We start from the raw sequence: 17,808 nt of genomic DNA, 5'->3' as shown, positions 1-17,808 counted from the left end.
ACGTTGAGAAGATGAAAGAAGATACTTATTGACATTAGATCTAATTATTCAAATTCAATTCATATCTAATTAGATTCAAATTTTATCCAGATCTAATTAGATCTAAGCAGAATTCAAAACACCAAACACTTTTTCAGAACTAAGTAGGGAAATATTGAATCTGTCAGATCAAGTATCACCATTCCAGTTACTACTGCTGGCATCCACTACTGGGTAATAATTATTAACTCTTCCCCTGTTCAAAAGTCATTGCATGCTAATGCCTTTTCCCATATTTTAGAGAGCTGATGTTGCACATTATGGTCTCTCTAGACGTCACATTTCAGAAATACTATTTAGCATTAACATTAGTTGAGGTATATGATGCAAGAAAGCAAGCTTATGTAGCATCAGCCAAAAAAATTCTTTCCATTTCACCCATCCAGTCACTCCAAATGTTTGTCTAGTTCAGCCTTAAATTTATTTAAGCTATCAACTTCCACAACAACAGATGGAAGTCTGTTCCAGCATTCAACTATCTGTTGGATAAAGACAAACTTCCGAATATCTATTCAACAACTGTCTTTATTCAATTTGAATCTATGCCCCCTCAGGTTCTTAATCTGAGCAAGCAGAAGTATCACTTCAGAATTGAGCCTGCTCAAACGATTCAATGCCTTATATACCTCGATCATATCACCTTGCAGCGCCTAGTCTCCAGATGCTGCAATAGATAAAGGGATGGTTGTGTGCTTACGAATAAAGGCTTAAGTTCTGCAAGTTAAGCCTTTCTTCATAAGCACACACACACACACACCCACCCCTCTGTTCCTCTCATAAATCTTGTTGCCCTTCTCTGTACTCATTGGCGCCTCCGTAGTCAGATGGGAAGGGGCAGTGCGTAACACGCGCTTCTTGATTAGACCCGGGGTTCGATCCCATCACCACCAAATACGGAGGATGCGGAAAGGTCAGGGAATGACCACTGCATATTCCCGGAGCAATATGGTCTTAGTTGCTAATGCTCCTAAAAAAAAAAAACCAAATCTGTACTCATTCTAGCAACTGTACATCTATCTCTTAAAATGAGACCTCCAGACCTGCATACAGTACTCAAGGCATGACCTGACCATTGCCTTATACAAAGGGATAATCACCTCCTTGTCTCTGCTAGCAAAATTCCTATATTTCATTGACCTGCTCCATGACCTGCTCTGGCAGCCTGTCTGCACTGCTCAGAGAACTTCATATCTAACTGCACAATTATCCCCAGGTCTTTTTCATTTATATCATGGGATGCATATAAATTATCAGGTGACACAGAAGCCTATGGCAGATATAAACTACTCAGTAATCAACAAAGGAGGTTATGCAGGCAAAGGCAGATTATGAGAAATCTTTGGCAAAGGGTGCAAAGAAAAACAGCAAAGAGTTCTTTACTTATGTAAAATCTAGAAGGAAAGGGATGAATCAGATTGGACCACTTAACATAGATGGGTTGACTATTGATGATCATGCTCAGGTAGCTGATAAACTGAATGAGTATTTTGCATCTACATTCACACACGAGGAGTTATTCAATGAGGGGAGTGCCAGAGGTTTATCAAACTTCTGGCACTCCCCTCATTGAATGTGATTTTGTAATAACTGAGAGGAAAGAGGGGGAGAAATTGTTAAAGTTAAACATAAAAAAGGCACCTGGGGTGGACAGGATCTATCCAGTTATATTAAAGGAGGCATCAAAGGAAGTAAGCAAACCCTTAGCCATAATTAAGAGAACTTCCTTGGGCTCAGGGGAGGTCCCCATGGACTGGAGGTGTGCAAATGTATCACCAATTCACAAAGGGGTTCAAAAGGTGACACAAGTAACTATACATCTGTTAGTTTAACTTGTGTTCCTGGGAAAATAATGGAATCACTGTTAAAGAAGCATTGCAGGATCATCTAGACAAGACTGCAGTAATAGTTAAGACACAGCCTGGGTTTGTTAAAGGGAGGTCTTGTCTGACCGATTTGATGGGATACTATGATGTGGTCACAAAGGAACTGAATGTCAAAAATAATTCTGATATCATATACTTGGATTTCATGAAAGCTTTTGATACTGTTGCACATGGAAGAGTGCTGTACAAATTTGAGAAGTAGGGCATTAAGGGTAAGTTGCTACAATTGATAAAGGGATGGTTGAGTGGGAGAAGACAGAGAGTGGTAAACAATAGACACTGCTCTTCATGAACAAATGTTATTAGTTCCCCAGGGTTCGGTGTTGGGCCCATTGTTGTTCTGTATATTTATCAATGGTATTGATGAAGGTCTATAAGTTTAATGTCCAAGTTTGCAGATGATACAAAGGTTGGCAGGGTTGTTAACGACAGTATGCTACTCCAACTGGATCTAGATAAGTTGGGCAAATGAGCTGAGAAGTGGCAACTGAAGTTTAACATTGACAAATGCAAAGTACTGCATATGGGTGGCAATAACCAAAGAGAAATGTACCAGCTGTGTGGTACTACACTCAGGGAAGTAGAAAGTGAAAAAGACCTGGGGTAACTGTGCAGTCAAATATGAAGTTCACTGAGCAGTGCAGATGGGCTACCAGGGCAAGTCATGGAGTCTTGTCAATGATGTATAGGAATTTTGCTAGCAAGGACAGGAAGGTGATTATCCTGTTATACAAGACAATGGTCAGCCCACACTTAGAGTACTGTATACAGGTCTCGAGGCCTCATTTTAGGAAGGATGTAGAGTTGCGAGAACAAGTACAAAGAAGGGCAACAAGGTTGGTGAGGGGAACGAAGGGGTGTCTTACCAAAAAAGGCTTAAGTTCTGCAAACTGCAGTGCCTGGAGTGTAGGCACCTGCGAGGTGATCTGATTGAGGTGTATAAGGGCTAGAATGGGATGAACAAGCTGAATGCTGATGGGATTCTTCCTCTTGCTCAGGTTATGAACTTGAGGGGGCATAGATTCAAATTGAGGAAAGACAATTGTAGAATATATGTGCAGAAATTTGCCTTTAGCCAGCGGGTTCTTGACTGGTGGAACAGACTTTCATCCTTTGTTGTAAAAGTTGATAGTCTAAATAAATTTAAGGCAGAGCTTGACAGGCATTTGGAACAAATGGAGGGGGGAAATGGCAGTTTTTTTTTTTTTTTTTTTTGTCTGATGTTGCATAAGCTTGCTTTCTTGCATCATATGCCTCAACTAATGCTAATGGTAATTAAGCCTCATATTTTATGAGTGATAAATATACAAAACAACAATTGGCCCAGCACCGAACCCTGGGGGACTCCACTAATAATATTAGTCCTAGTAGAGCAGTGTCCATTTATTACCACTCTCTGTCATCTCCCACTCATTATCCATTGCAGAAACTTGCCCTTAATGTCTTATCACTCCAATTTGTACAGCAATCTTCCATGTGCAACAGTATCAAAAGCTTTCATGAAATCCAAGTATATGATATCAAAATTATTTTTTGCATCCAGTTTCTTTGTGACCACAACACAGTATCCAATCAAATTGTTCAGACAAGACTTCCTCTTAACAAACCCATGCTGTGTCTAAGCTATTACTGTTGTCTTCTCTAGGTGATCCTGTATCACCTCTTTAACCAGTTACTCCGTTATTTTCCCCGGAACAGAAGTTAAACTAACAGGTCTATAATTATTTATGCCACGATTTTGAACTACCCCTTTGTGAATTGGGGATACATTTGCACATCCAGTCCATGGGGACCTCCCTAGACTTTAAGGATGCTCTCATAATTATGGCTAATGATTTGCTTACTTCCCTTGCTGATTCCTTCATTATAACTGGTTAGATTCCATCTGTCCCAGGTGCCTTTTTTATGTTTAACTTCAACAATTTCTCCTCCACTTTGCTCTCAGTTATTACAAAATCACTTAGCTCCATGTTAGAATTTGATAAACTTGTAGCATTCCCCTCCTTGAATAACTCCTCATGTGTGAATGTAGATGCAAAATACTCATTCAGTTTATCAACTACTTGAGCAGGATCATCAATAGTCGAACCATCTATGTTAAGTGGACCAATCTGATTTATCCTTCATTCTAGAGTTTACATAAGTAAAGAACTCTTTGCTGTTTTTCTTTGCATCCTTTGCCAAAGATTTCTCGTAATCTGCCTTCGCCTACCTAACCTTATTTGTGACTCGATTACAAACTAGCTTATATCTTCCATAGGCTTCTGTGTTGCCTGATAATTTATATGCATCCTATGCATTTTTCATCTCTGCCATGAGCCTAATTAATTCATCTGACATCAATTTAGGCCTAAATCTTGAACAATATTTCTTAGTTGGTATGAAAAGCCTAGTAGCTTCCAAGATTAAGTCCCTGAAGGCTTCCCATTTAGGGTTCACCATTGGTAGGATCATCAGTTGATCCCACTGTATAGAATTTAAAAACAGTCTGAGACCAATGTAGTCACCTTTACGAAAGCAAAAGCCCTTCCCTTTATCTTTGATGGTAGTTACATCTTCAAGTAAATCCCACATCAGTTAACTGTGATCACTGTCATCCAGTGGTTCCTTTATCTTCAAATTCTTAATGCATGAATAATCACTGTTAATAATCAGATCAAGGGTATTACTCCCTCTTGTTGCCTCTCGAACATGTTGCTGCTGAAAACATTCATCCGATAAGTCCACAAAAGTCTTGCTAGCATTTCTGTGACCAAACCACAAGTTCCAGTCAACCCCAGGAGTATGGGCTTGGCAAACCCAGGGTCCTGAGCAGGATATCATCATTCTTCTCTTTCTTGGTTATTTCCTTCAACTTCTCTCTCTCTCTCTCTCTCTCTCTCTCTCTCTCTCTCTCAGGGTAACTCAGGATTTTTTTTTTTTTTTTGGCTGGTGCTGTTGTTTGTTGTTGTTTGGTTTTTTTTTAGGAGCATTAGCAACTAAGGCCATATTGCTCCGGGAATATATGGTGATCATTCCCTGACCTTTCTGCATCCTCCATATTTGGTGGCGATGGGCTCGAACCCCGGTCTAATCAAGAAGTGCGTGCTACGCACTGCTGCTCCTTCCCACCTGGCCACGGAGGCACCTGTTTGGCTGGTGCGGAATAAGCCTCAGGCTTCCTTGCACCATATGGCTAATAATATCTGGAAAGTTAAAATCCTCCATTATAAGACATTCTGATTTACACACTCACTCTATTTCTCTACACAACTGCTCATTATACTCATTAGATTCATTAGGCCTATAACATACAGCTAGTAGTAGTATTGGAAAATGATACAAGAGAGCATCAGCCAAAAAAATAAAAAATCCCACATCACATGTTGTTCAATCCCACTAATAATTTGTCTAGTTACCCCTTAAGTTTATTCAAACTACCAGCTCTCACAGCCCCAGATGGAAGCTTGTTCGAACAATCAATAATCATTGATTTACAGAACAGGATAATCACCTCCTTATCTCTGCTGGAAAAATTCCTGTATATCGTTGACAAAATGGCATGAGTTGTCCTGACAGCCTGTTGCTACAATTACCACCCAGGTCTTTTTAATTCTTTAAATTTAGGCTGAATCTTTATTCCCCTGTTTCCCTGTTCAAACACCATCCCACTGAGGAGGGTGGCACTAGTGGTTAGCTGTGTTGATTGATATTATAAGTGCTCTTGTTAAATGTGTTTACAAATATAGTTTTAAGTTGTTTATTTTAATTTATTTTGTAAAATTCGGGTATAGTGTCATGTCATAAAGTTCATTAGTTGTGACTATTTATCATCAAGGAAAGGTAACATTTACGATGAATTTACAGTAAGTCTGTTTTGGAAGTTAGAACATTCTTTGTTCTAACTGTTCCAGCTGCCTATGCTTCAACATAGCGCTGGTATTTGAAAGTTTTAAAAGCTGCTATTTAAATTTTGAAAGTTTTGGATGCAGGGGACTTTCATTAGGTGGAGGGTTTTCTACATTGATTAGTTACATTCAATTTTGGGAGAAAATATCATCTTATCAAAAATATATTGATTTTTAAAGCCTTTGATGCTTAATTTGTTAAGGCATATACAACCATTGTTATATATATATATATAAAAAAAACTGTTTTTCAAATGGAGTCAGATTCATACAGGGGTGGTCGCACATGTGACGAAATTTATGGTGTGGAACCAGAGGATGTTGCATATTTTATGGATTTACAAAAAAAGGATTCAAATGTTAGGAGAAAAAAAAAAAATAAATAATTCAAATGTTTCCCACTAAGTCGGAAAATTTCACCCGTAAATTGAGTAAAAATAGGAATTCTGTGTGTAAGCTGGAGTTTCAGGATCAAAATATATGTGATAAGGAAAATTGGTAAAGGGATTAAGCAGATAATCTACTGATGCCAGAGGTGTGGGTGAAAAATTGATGGAATGGAAGGAGGTTCTCTTGGGTAACGCCGTCAAGTTGGCAGAGTTGGATAGTAACAATGATAAGGATGATGAGGGCGCTGCACTTTTAACACCATGTAGATTGTCCGAATATCCCATCAAAACACGCCATCAAAGGCAGAAATGCTATGGTGAGGAAGAAAGCTCAGTTGGATCCCTGTGTTCATCTTGCAGTAGATCTCCTGTTTTAAGAAGAAGCAATAGAAGAAAAGTTAAGACCAATAGTCCTGAGAATGATTCAGATAAGAAATTAAGTAAAGTTAAGAGAAATGTTCGGAGCGATGTGAATTTGGCAGAGGAAAATAAAATTTCTTTAGTTAAAATTGAGACAGGAAATGACACTGAAGAAAGCATTTTGTCGTCGTCTTCAAAGGGAATTAGGAGCAAAAACATGAAAATTAATCCTAATGTTCATAATGACATGATAGTCCATGTACATGAAGTGTCACCAAAGTCTAGCGGTCCAACATCCCAAAGCAAGGAAATGATGTCCCAAGCTACACAGCCTCCTGAATCAGTACATATTCTGGATCAAACGACGCTGCCCGAGGGCTCTGTAATGGAACAAGTTCAGGCCCTGAGGTCAGAGCTGGAGCAGGTGATGACAGAATCAAGTAACGGTATTACCGCCGCCCTTCAGGGAGAAATAATGCAAATATGGACCAAGAGGGAATACATTCTTTTTAAAACTTATGTGGATAATGAAAAAGAGATGGAAAAGTTGGAAGCCATTCATGAGGAATGGGAAAATAAAATGCCACAGTGCACCCGTTCCTACGCTGATGCGCTGAGGCCAAACAGAGTACAATGACCAGCAAAGATGCTCAGCCTAGGAGAAAAACGTTAATCAAACTGCCGCACCTAGTTGTCCTTTGCCCGCTGAATGAAAATGCTCAATAATCAAGTGAGGAAATAAAAAATAAAGTCACGACAAACTTGCAAGAAGACTTTAAACCAACAAGGATTAAAGCCATTTGCAAAACGCATAATGTAGGTGTAGTAACTGAAACTGAGACAAAGGAAGAAATTGACAACATCAAGACGAATCCCAAAAATCCCCACTATTGGCCTGTCTGCCAAGTACCCCAAAAAGAAGGGACCCTCAATAATTATATTTGATTTGGATAGGGATTCTACCCATGACCAACTTGTTGATGAAATATATCAATGTAATCTGCAAGGATCTCTTCCAGGCCAGGACAAACAAAAATTAATCCACCCAAAGTATTTGACAAAGTCCAAAACTGGCAACAGCACAAACTGGATTGTTGAGTTGGCACCAACTGCATTGCAAGTACTATGTTCACAAACAAGGATCTACATGAATTGGGGCAGCCACTACTTCCTTGAGCAGGTGGCTGTGCCCAAGTGCTACAAGTGTTGCAAATTTGGCCACACATCGCACAACTGTTCCCAGGCTGTTGCGACCTGTGGTCACTGCTCAGAAAAGGGGCACGATTTTAAGTCATGCCAAAACAAAGACCAGGAGCCTGTCTGTGCAAACTGTAAATCCATAAAAATTAATCATGCCCACTCCATCCAGGATAACAAATGCCCTGTGTACCTAAAGGCCAAGAGTTGTTTGTTAGTTATTTGGTTTTTAGGAGCATTAGCAACTAAGGCCATATTGCTCCGGGATATGCGATGGTCATTCCCTGACTTCACGCAATCTCCGTATTTGGTGGTGATGGGCTCGAACCTCGGTCTAATCAAAAAGCGTGTGCTACGCACTGCTGCTCCTTCCCACCTGGCTATGGAGGAGCCTAAAGGCCAAGAGTTATCACCAATCAAAGCTGGACAATGGCAGCATGCTCTAAAAGATATAATACTTCAATGACCAAATTCTTGCCCATCACCACCAAATACGGAAGATGCGGAAAGGTCAGGGAATGACCACCGCATATCCTGGAGCAATATGGCCTTAGATGCTAATGCTCCTAAAAACCAAACAACAACAACCAAATTCTTCCAAATTAATGCTCAGTGGGCAAGAGCAGTGGCTGCCCAGAATAAAAGCAGATGAAGAAAATTCAGATATAATAATCCTCCAAGAACCGTATACTCACATGAGACAGGTCAGAGGATACCCAATGACCTATAAAATAATTCAATCAGAGGAGGATACACCGTGGGCTGCAATCGCGAGAAACCCCGAAATCACTGTTACCAAAATCTACCACTTATGCACAGCCTGGGCAGTATGTGCCCATGTCATTAGCTCAATGGTAAGCTTCTATGTTATACCTTTGTATTGCAGGCCAGGGTAGGACATTACCTTTGCCACTAGGTATCTTGAAAATGTCTTTCAAATTCTTCCAAACGAGAAGATTATCGTTGGTGCTTATATCAACTGCAGGTTTCCTGTATGGCATAGCACCACTCCGGACAGACAGAGTACAAGAAACAGTCAATGGTTTGAAGAGTTCCTGTCCAACTCTCCCTTTGCAGTGTTAAATCAACTGAACAATTTACCAACCTTCTGAAACACGATGTGAGAGGCAACAATTGACATCATCTTTGCCACCAGAATTATTATGGGCAGTATCACTGGATGGACAGTTCAGGACTCGTGGACCACTTCGGACCACAGGGTCATTACATACCAGCTCTCAAGGATCCTTGTCAGATTTCCTGCTCTTAAATGAGATCTTAACAGATACGCAACAAGCAAAGCCAACTGGGAGCTCTTCAAGGGATCACTGATCATCTCCACAAGGCAGATTACAATAGGGCAAAACCAACAGCAACAGCCAAATGAACTCCAGCAGGATATAATAAGGATAATTACTAGTTCGTGTGACAAGGCAATAAGAAAGAAGAACCCTGATCCTGGTGCCGTTCCCTGGTGGTGCTAGGAACTTCAACTACTCCACAGGGAGGTGAACTCAAGGCGAAAGGCCTTCCAGCGGTTGCGACGATCTTGGCCTGCCCCTGAAGTTGAAGCCCTCGAAACTGTACAGGGAAGTCAGTAAAAATCAGGAAGTGTAAGCAGCAATCCTGGGAGGCATTGGTATCTGCTTCACCCCGTGGGGAGTGGTGTATAAAGTCACCACCAACAAACTCCCTAGGGGTGAGATTGTTACTTCTAATAGGACCCCACAGGACATGATGACTACCTCCTGGGAACAATCTATTGGTAACATCCTGGATGTCACATTCCAAAAGCTGCCAGCTACTTCTACTGTGGAACAGCTCGAACTATGCCATGAGAATGGCCACTATTATATGTATAACCTGGAGCCCCCATTTAGTGTTGATGAGCTACAAGCTGCAAGTGTTCTGATTAGGGATAGAAAATGCCCGGGACTGGATCTGTTGGAGCTGAAATAATCAAAAAGACTGTCAAGTACACACCTGAGGTCATTTTAATTCTCATCAATTGCTGTTTGCAAGCTGGAATATTCCCAATCGATTGGAAAATAACAAAATTGAAACTTATCCTTAAGAACCCCCACAAAATCTCCAGAGTTACCAGAATCATACTGCCCAATCACACTTCTTCCAGCCTTAGTAAACTATTCGAAAGATTACTCCACAATAGAATTTTACAGCACTATGATGGTGCCAACTTGCCTTCACCAAAACAATATTTAGACATGGTTCCTCCACAGTTGATGCCTTGCAGAATCTTCTCACAGCGGCTGCTGATACAGACAAGAAGTACTTCTTGATTATTGCTATCAACTTCGCTGGGGCATTTGACTAACTTTGGTGGCCAAGCGTCCTTGGCAGGCTTTGCAGAGCTTCCATCCCTAAAAATCTTTATGAGACCATCAAATCATATCTCTCCAACAGAATTGTTGTAGTTAATGCTCCATATAAGAAAGTCTCCAGAAACGTCTTCGGCAGCTGCCCACAGGGTTTGGTCCTGGTGCCTTTACTATGGAATATTGTTTTGGATGACTTCCTCAACATTGATCTGAGAGGTCAAATCTCAGGCATATGCTGATGATCTTATCATCAGCATATGCCTGAGATTCTGTGTCTGGAGTCCGTGGCCACAAGGCCACGGACTCCAGAACCAGCCTTGAGACACTTGCTAATCATGCCCTTTGCATTGTCAAAAACTGGGCAAAAGAGAATAACCTTCAAATATCTCCAACCAAAACTAACTCTATACTCTTGAAAGGCAAACTAAACATTGGTAGACCACCCCAAATTAAAATAGATGGAAAGATCATTAAACTGTCAATGCAAATGAAGTACCTTGGAGTACTGCTTGATACCAAGCTCTCATTCCAGCCACATCTGAAATACCTCCGAACCAAAATTTGGAACTATGCTGCTCTTGTTGCCAGGGTCTCACGCCGGGACTGGGGCCTTAAACGACGAACCCTCTCATTATTCTATAAGGCTGTTTTTATACTGATCGTTACATATGCCTCAGGAATCTGGTTCACCAAAGCGGTTATGGACTCCAACAGGAAAATACTGGATACTATTCAGTGGTCCATTCTGCTTGTTATTACTCACACCTGCTGTACGGTCAGCATCCATGCCCTCCAGCTTCTGGTAGGTGCTCTACCCCTTGATTTGAAGGTGGTACAAAGGGGATTGCTATACCAGCTCTCAAAAGGAGTGTCATATACCATCCTCAACTACACAACCAACCTGGCTAATGGATGTAAGGAAGAGGAGCAACGCCTACTTAACCACCTGCAGCAGGAGTGGCAGAGTAGGTGGTCTAACTCTACAAAGGGTGAAATCACCTGGAAATTCTTGCTGAATGTAAAAAAGATCTTCCCCACACCTCCCCCGTGGTTCTCACCAGGTCTGTACACAGCTTACCTACTTGCTGGCCATGGATCCATTAAAGCCAAGCTAACATCACTGGGCATCACTGAAGATCCATCTTGTGCTTGTGGGGGGCTGGAAAGCTAGCACCATCTTATGTATGATCGTCCCCTGTACGAGGACCTCCGTTCTATATTAATCACCAAAATCATGTATCTACCCAGGAATCAGGAATTCCACCTACTGGATAATATAGAAGAGTATACAGCATTTGCAAATTTTGTCCAGGAGCTCTTTGCAAGATGAGAAAACAATCCTATCAACCATCCTAGAAACATACATGCCAATGAGTAATCACTAAATAGTGAATAATATACACCAACCTGCTGATATTGAGACCTACCAATTGTGACAAACACCTCGATGAGTTTAAATACCTTGATGTGATTAAAACCCGTAAACAAGACACATACTGAGAACATCCAATTGTGACAAATACGTGGACATGACTAAACCACTGAAGGGTCTTTGTGTCCCAACAAGTGTGACAAATAACTGGACACGACTGACTAAACCATTGATAGGACTTGGTCTGCCAACCGTGACCTTCACTGCGACTTCCACATCTTCAACTGAATCACTTGGGTGTGACTAAACCACAGATAAGAACCTTGCTGCTCAACCATGACAAATACCTGGATATGACTAAACCACAGAAACCTGGTCTCCCAACCATGACCTGCACATCTTCAATTGAAACAGTTAATTGGACATTACAAAACCACAGGACTTGACTTAGGCATGACTAAGCCACTGAGGGGACTTGGTCTCCCAATTGTGACCTGCACATCTTCAATTGTGACATGGGCAGCAGGAGCAGCAATGCATAGCACACACACTTCTTGATTAGACCGGGGTTTGAGCCCGTGACCATCAAATATGGAGGATGCGGAAAGGTCAGGGAATGACCACCACATATTCCCGGAGCAATATGGCCTTAGTTGCTAATGCTCCTAAAAACCCAAACAACAACAACATGGGCAACTTCAAATCCAAAATGGTGTCCCACAGAAAAGGACTTGCCTCTTGACCATGATTTGTATGCCAAGTGGCGATCAATACTAGACTCTCTTGTCTGGAATCTTTTGACTCCCATTCCCTTCCCCCCACTTGCCTCGTGGAGTTTACTCCAGTGAATAATTTTGAGGATGCCTTCAACTATGCCTCAATATTTCTTACTATTTCCCTCCCACTTGACTTTCATATTCCCCACTCTCTATCTGTGTTGTTGTTTTTTTGTTTTTTTTTATAGGTCCTGTCATTGAATGCTCAGGCAATTAGGTGACAGTACCAGCCAGAGAATAATGGGCAGCCCGGCTTACCTCCTAGCGGTGTGTACGGGCAATGTGGGGTCCCATTAGGGGTCCTGTGGCCAAAAGCCAGACCACAATAACAGAACCCAACATAATACTTCTCATATACAACACACAATACTTTTGTCTGGCTTCTACAGAGTAATGTATACTTCACAAGAGTACTTACGGCGCAGTTGTGGGGAACCACCGGTGGCACCCTCTCCCCAAACACTATGTGGTGATCTGTACTCTATTATAAACAGGCTCTGCACAATTTAATACAGTATGACTTGTGGTGGATGAGAACGTCAATAAAAGCTAACTGCTCAATGAAAGCTAAGTGCAGACATTTCTTTGTTGTGCAGTCAGCTGTTAAACCTGAATATTAGTCATCTTTCTATACTGCCCATGCACTGCCTTCACCTTTCCTGAAATTACACATTTCTCTCTCCTTAAATTGTTTTCATACCCTTGAGAAATTATCATATTTATAGATATGTTTAGCTTAATTGAATAAAATCTTTTTTAAAACTTTCAATCATATAAAAAAAGCTAAAGGAGCCAAAAAAAAAAGCATGCTAAGTAAGCTTTGAACATGCTTGAAGACAATAAGCATGAGTTTCAACTTAGTTATAATCCACCGCTTCATAAAAACTGCTAAAAACCTCAGAGAAATCAATGTTAGCTATCAAAATATTAATGAAATATAAAAAATGGCCCCAAAAAAAGTCACACTTATAGTGCTCTTTAGAGCTAGTTCTGTAAAATAACTATAACAGGACTATACTATATATATACTGTATTCTTGTTTATTATTTAAATTTTAAATGCAATTTTGCAACAGTAGGGAGACCCAAAATTCCAATGTTTCAATTGATCTAAACACGCTCCTGTTGAGTGTAGGGGTGAAGGAGAATATCTAACTCATGAACTTTTGACCACAGCTCTGTTTGCAGTCACTGAACTTAATTGAAATCTACTACTGAAAACTCGTTTTTGTGAAGTCAAAAGGCATTAACGGAGCACTGCAGAATTAGAAAAAATATTTTTCATAAGAAATATATTTTTTTCCTTTCTGGGACAGAACTTCCACCTCATTTCAACAATGGTGGGTTAATAGGCTCTAGTATATATAGAACGTTTTTAAAGAAAGTGGTATATTATGAAGAATGTTTCTGTACTCTGAAAGTGAAGTACATTTTAAGAATGAAATAAAATCAAATAAAAAATGAAATCAAACATAAATTTTCAAAATTTAATCCATTTTCGATTAAATCGTAGCTTTAACAAAAAAGGAAATCAAAAATAATATAAGTAAACAAAAAAAAAAAAAAAAAAAAAAACATACATCTTCTTTCTTTACATAATTGGAATACTTATAACAATCCTTAGCCAGACCAAAGTCACAGATTTTTACAATGTTCCTGTCAGCAAGTAGCACATTTCTAGCAGCCAGATCTCGATGAATAAGCTAAAGATATATAAAGACATACAAGGTGAATGGACATTTTTCTTTTTTTTTAATATTGAAATTAAATCCAAAATCATTAAATTTATATATCTGCATCAAACTGATATTATTAAATTAAATGCAGGTATACAATAATGCCTTTTTCTGAATTATATACAAGATATTTCACAAAAGTTCGACAACTGATATATATATTTTTTGAATTGGTGTATAATTTCTGTAACAGCATCAGCTAGGTGGTGTGAGCCTGTACAATGTTCTTAAATTGTGCTTCTGATTCTTGTTAGCATTCATTAAGTCATAATGTTATAATCACAAATTCTGATCAGTTCTATCTTTACATAACTACAAAATTTAAACCTATGTCAACAGAGTCTAAGAGAAAGGCCAAGAGTTTATTCGTCTCAAGGCTTGACTCTGTGCTAATTATTTATTATTAGTTTATATAAATACACTTTATATTTCTTGTGTCTTCTTCATTCTTCTGTGTTATTTGCAGCAGTCTATTTATATTAATATATATAACTGAGATTTAGCCAGATCCCATTCAATAAAATATTTTAACAATGATAGTATCTTAATATAATACTAGAAATTACATGGAGTGTGGTCTCTACAAAGTAAATATTGAAGAGGATTCCACTTACCCCATTTTAACTGGAATATGCAAGAAACATTTGTGCAAACTGCAACAAGTTGTCTCAGGATATTATAAGAAAAATAGGAGAGTACATTAAAGAGAAATGGAAATGTCCTAAATATTTCAAACCAAAGAAACTTCAATTAAAGAGCTTACACTCTATACTTGTGATCCAACTTGTGATACAAAAGTGGATGATAGAACATCTGTACCTGGGATCTCTTCTGAACTGTTAACTGCTAATAAAAGTAACAACAAACAAACACTGCCAGCTTCCGAGACGTTACAACTGACGCAATCATTTATGATTTTTTTGCTGATTTTAAAGTGTGGGAAGAAATAAAAGTTGTTTACAATTTTCAAAGTTTATCTTTGAAAATTGTAAAAATTTCAAAGAAAATTGTAATTTTGAAAATTTTTATTCCTCTGGTATATTGGAGACGATATAATTGCTATACAGATGATGTCAAACTAATTATATGTATTAACTCTACTAATAACCTAAATATTATCACAACCTATCTGTGTGACAAATTAAATGATGTTTCAGCATATTTATACCAATCTGCACTATATCTCAACACAATAGAATCAGCCCAAATGATCTTTTTCCTCAAGCCAGCATTGTGTGATTCCGTTGTTGCACAATGCCATTTGAATGATTAATATGTTCACTGCTATTGGAGTTGATTTTGACCCTAAGCTGAGCTTTCATAGTCTTCTAGATGCTCTTTACCCAAAAATGGCTAAACTTAGATGGTAAGGTAAGCAACACCTCCTTTATATCGGAGATATTGGCATTATGAGAAAGTACATCACAACAGCTGTCTGCTCAGCAGCGGAAACATGGGCATCAGTGCCCCCCCCCCCCCCCCCCCCCCCCCAATGACACTCAAACCATTGTATGCTTCAAAATATTGCCGCTCAACTAGGTACTTCTAAACAAGGTGTGCCTCCTATCAGAAGTACGGTCAGACCTGGCACAATTCCTAAAAATCCCAAAGCTCCACAGATCAATATTTGAGAGAAGACACACTGTAAATATGCTCATAAGACATATTTCTGTTCCTATTCTATTCTGTTCCTATTCTATGGGAAAGTGTTCACTGGAGAGCCCTACTCTGTACCCTTCGGGCAACTTCTTCCCTAGCCACCAATACAGTGACTGCTGAATACATTTGATTTTCAAAAAGATGGAGATAAGCACTTCTCAGCAGGTTTTGGATTAAGACAGGCAAAAAAACTGTTTTAGCCAAAAACAGATAAAATAAAACAGGTTTTTTGCAAAAAGCAAGAGTGCTTCTCAAAAAAATTGAATGAAAACAAGAGATTTTTCAGAAAAGCATGAGATTTTTTTTAAAGTCCACACTGCACTAGAAATTAAATTTTACTAGCAAAATACACATTTTATGTTAGCATTAGAATTAGTAGAGGCATATGATGCAAGAAAGCAAGCTTATGCAGCATCAGCCAAAAAAAAAAAAAAAACACTCCCATTTCACCCCTCTGTTCATTCGAAATACCTGTCCAGCTGAGCCTTAAATTTATTTAGGCTATCAACTTCCACAACAAGGGATGGAAGTCTGTTCCGCCAACCAACTACCCGCTGGCTAAAGGCAAATTTTCACACATCTATCCTACATCCGTCTTTCCTCAATTTGAATTTATGCTCTCTCAGGTGATTATTCTGAGCAAGAGGAAGAATCCCATTGGCATTGAGCATGCTCAAACCATTCATGGCTTTATACACCTCTATCAGATCACCTCGCTGGTGCTAGTCTCCAGACACTGTAATTTGCAAAACTTAAGCCTTTCTTCATAAGAGCAACCCTTTGTTCCATTCACTAATCTGGTTGCCCTTCTCTGTACTTGTTCCAGCAGTTCTACATCCTTCTTGAAATGAGGCCTCCAGACCTGTATACAGTACTCAAGGTGTGGCCTGACCATTGCCTTATACAAGGAAATAATCACCTCCTTATCCTGCTAGAAAATTCCTCTATATCATTGACAAGACACCATGAGCTACTCTTGCAGCCCATCTTCACTTCTCAGAGAACTTCATATCTGGCTGCAATAATTACCTCTAGGTCCTTTTCATTCTCTACCACTGTCAGTGAAGTACCACAGAGTTGATAGGTTGCTCTGGGGTTACTGTTTCCCATATGTAGTACTTTACATTTGTCAATGTTAAACTTCATTTGCCACCTCTCAGCCCATCTGCAAAACCTTTCCAGATCCTGTTGCAGCAGCATAGCGTCAGTAGTGTCCTTAACAACCCTGCCAACCTTTGTATCATCTGCAAACTTGGACATTCAGTTTGATATACCATCATCAATATCATTTATAAATACAGAAAACAATAATGGACCCAACACTGAACCCCGAGGGACTCCACAAATAACATTAATCCACGATGAGCAGCGTCCATTGATTACCACTCTCTCTGTCTTCTCCCCCTCAACCATCCCTTTATCCATAGCAGCAATTTGCCTCCAATGCCACACTGCTCCAATTTGTGCAGCAGTCTTCCAGGTGCAACAGTATCAAAAGCCTTTCTAAGATCCAAATATGTAATATCAAAGTTATTCCCTGTATCCAGTTCTTTTGAGACTGCATCATAGTATCCAATCAAATTGGTCAGGCAAGACTTTCCCTTAATAAAACCATGCTGTGTCCGAGCTATAACGCTATAACTATATGATCCTGCAGTGCTTCTTTAACCAGTGCCTCCATTAATTTTCCTGGAACAGAAGTTAAACTAACAGGTCTATAATTACTTGTGTCAGCCTTTGTGAATTGGGATCACATTTGCACATCTCCAGTCTATGGGAACCTCCCCTGAGTCCAAAGAAGCTCTCATAATTATGGCTAAGGATTTGTTTACTTCCTTTGATGCCTCCTTTAATATAACTGGATAGATACCACGCACCCCGAGTGCCTTTTTTATGTTTATCCTCAACAATTTATCCTCCACTTTCCTCTCTGTTATTACAAGATCATCTAGCTCACTGCCAGAGTTTACTTCACCTCTGGCATTCCTCTTCCTGAATAACTCCTCATGTGTGAATGTAGATGCAAAATACTTGTTCAGTTTGTTAGCCACATGAGCAGGATCCTCAACTGTTGAACCATCAATATCCAGTGGACCAATCTGATTCATCCCTTTCCTTCTAGAGTTTAAATAGGTAAAGAACTCTTTTCTGTTTTTCTTTGCATCCTTTGCG

The 17,808-nt window shown here is 39.5% G+C and overlaps 1 protein-coding gene across 1 annotated transcript in view; it reads right to left on the bottom strand.

Annotated features, from left to right (window-relative positions):
- LOC150089192 (vascular endothelial growth factor receptor 1-like) overlaps positions 1–17,808 on the bottom strand; it is a 418,391-nt gene that overhangs the window by 82,842 nt on the left and 317,741 nt on the right. Inside the window, exon 18 of the mRNA XM_090389759.1 lies at positions 13,822–13,944. Coding sequence (XP_090245885.1) covers positions 13,822–13,944 — 123 coding nt within the window. The remainder of the gene's footprint in view (positions 1–13,821; positions 13,945–17,808) is intronic.

This window comes from Mastigoproctus giganteus, chromosome 2, assembly GCF_048544385.1.
Source record: "Mastigoproctus giganteus isolate SK-2022 chromosome 2, ASM4854438v1, whole genome shotgun sequence".
Taxonomy (NCBI): Eukaryota; Metazoa; Arthropoda; class Arachnida; order Uropygi; family Thelyphonidae; genus Mastigoproctus; species Mastigoproctus giganteus.
This window is presented reverse-complemented; position numbering and strand designations above follow the sequence as displayed.